The sequence below is a fragment of the Austrofundulus limnaeus genome, unplaced genomic scaffold, assembly GCF_001266775.1.
Source record: "Austrofundulus limnaeus strain Quisiro unplaced genomic scaffold, Austrofundulus_limnaeus-1.0 Scaffold121, whole genome shotgun sequence".
NCBI classification, from domain to species: domain Eukaryota; kingdom Metazoa; phylum Chordata; class Actinopteri; order Cyprinodontiformes; family Rivulidae; genus Austrofundulus; species Austrofundulus limnaeus.
Window position 1 is genome coordinate 1,025,641 of NW_013952523.1, and position 1,762 is coordinate 1,027,402.

Genomic DNA, 1,762 nt, shown 5'->3' on the forward strand with positions numbered 1-1,762 from the left:
CTGATTTAAATCAGACATCTGCTGAAACCAACCAAAACCAAAACACATCTTGTAGAACTTTTTTTTTTATTTTTTTAAAAAATGAGCTCCTAATCGGGTACAGATTAAAACACTGACTTATTTAGAATTTATTAAGTCCTAATTTGATTAGGCGACACTTTGGATGCGCCGTGCGTAAAGTTAGGAGGCTGGTTTTTACGCAGCGCAAAAAGAAAAGCAGTGGCAGCGCGTGCACGTCTCCCCGACGAGACTCTTTTTTTTTTCTTCTTTTCAGTAAAAACGTTTAAGGCTTCAGTCCCAGTTTTTCATGCAGGAGCACGAAATGGCTCCCAGAGCTCGTGCTGCCTGGCGTCTCCTTAAGCTCCCGTTTCAATTCTAGTAAAACTCCTTCCACCAAAACAAAAAGTCCCCAGCGGCTCTTCTTTAAAAAAAATACTGTTGGTTCTGTTTTGAAATCACAGGAATCAACTCTCAGTCTTGTTTTTTTCTTCTTTTTTTTAAATTTTTTTCTATTTTTTTAAACAAATAAAGAGTTGGCAAAGTTCAAATATCAATCCTCGTGTGTAACGCCGAGTGTTTGCTCTCGTGTTCCCAGTAGGAGCAGTGCATCATGGACAGCTCCGGGGGCTGGCGGGAGCACGCGAACTGAAGGCCCGCGCCGTTGCTGGAGGAGACCGGCGGAGGCGCGGCGGTGGCCGGGCTCAGCTGCTGCGCGTGGTGGTGGGAGTGCGCCGGGTGGTGGTGGTGGTGGCTCATGCCGTTGTAAGAGTTCACCATGCCGGGCAGCGCCATGCTCTGCACGCGGGAGTACGGGTTGTAGGAGGGGGCGGCCGTCAGCCCCTTGACGTTCACCGGACTCACGTTCCCGCCGGCCATCTGACAGGACGTGTAGGACATGGGGGCCGGCGGCTGGCCCAGGGACCACGAGTTGTTCATGAAGCTGGACTGCAGGTACTTGGGCGGGGACAGGTAGCCGTAGCCGTCCCCCGCGAAGAGGCCCTTCCCGTGCTGGAAGTGGGTCGGCGGGGGTCTGAAGGGTCGCTTCATCCTGCGCCTCCTCCTGTAGTTGCCCTTCTCGAACATGTCCTCGCAGGCCGGGTCCAGGGTCCAGTAGTTGCCCTTCCTCTCGCCGCCCCCCTCGCGCGGCACCTTGATGAAGCACTCGTTGAGGCTCAGGTTGTGCCGGATGCTGTTCTGCCAGCCTTTCTTGTTCTTCTCGTAGAAGGGGAACTTGCTGATGATGTACTGGTAGATGCCGGACAGCGTGAGGCGCTTCTCCGAGCTCTCGCGGATGGCCATGGCGATGAGAGCCACGTACGAGTACGGCGGCTTCTGGGACGGGTCCGGCTTCTCCGTGACTTTGACCTGGACCGGCTCCTCTTTGAGCCGTTCCTTGTCCTTGCTGGTGTTGGTGTCATGGATCATTAAGGCCATCTGGTCCTCCTCCGGGCTTTGGTAAGTGGCCATCATCGCGCGCACCAAAACCAAAACAAGAGTCCACTGCGGCGGCTCGGCTGCAGACAGAGACCCAGACTTGTTGTCGGATCAGGAAAACAAGTCGCTCCTCGCAGAACCTCAGGGTGCAGCTCGATCTGACAACTCTTTATTTACTTGTTTTATTTGTTTTACACCAGACCTGCCTCTTTCTTCAGCTGGAATTACTCTAAACCACTTTCAGAGACGCAACTCAGGTCGTGTGTAGGGAGTCAGTAAGCCCAGCCCTTCTCTCTCTCTCTCTCTCTCTCTCTCTCTCTCTCTCTCT

General features: G+C 53.2%; 1 protein-coding gene across 1 annotated transcript; it reads right to left on the minus strand.

The window, feature by feature from the left end:
* Positions 1–267: 267 nt before the first annotated feature.
* foxl2a (forkhead box L2a) lies at positions 268–1,704 on the minus strand. Its single transcript, XM_014015009.1, has one exon. It carries the CDS (start codon positions 1,468–1,470, stop codon positions 544–546), a length of 927 nt encoding a protein of 308 aa, XP_013870463.1. The 5' UTR covers positions 1,471–1,704; the 3' UTR covers positions 268–543.
* Positions 1,705–1,762: the final 58 nt, after the last annotated feature.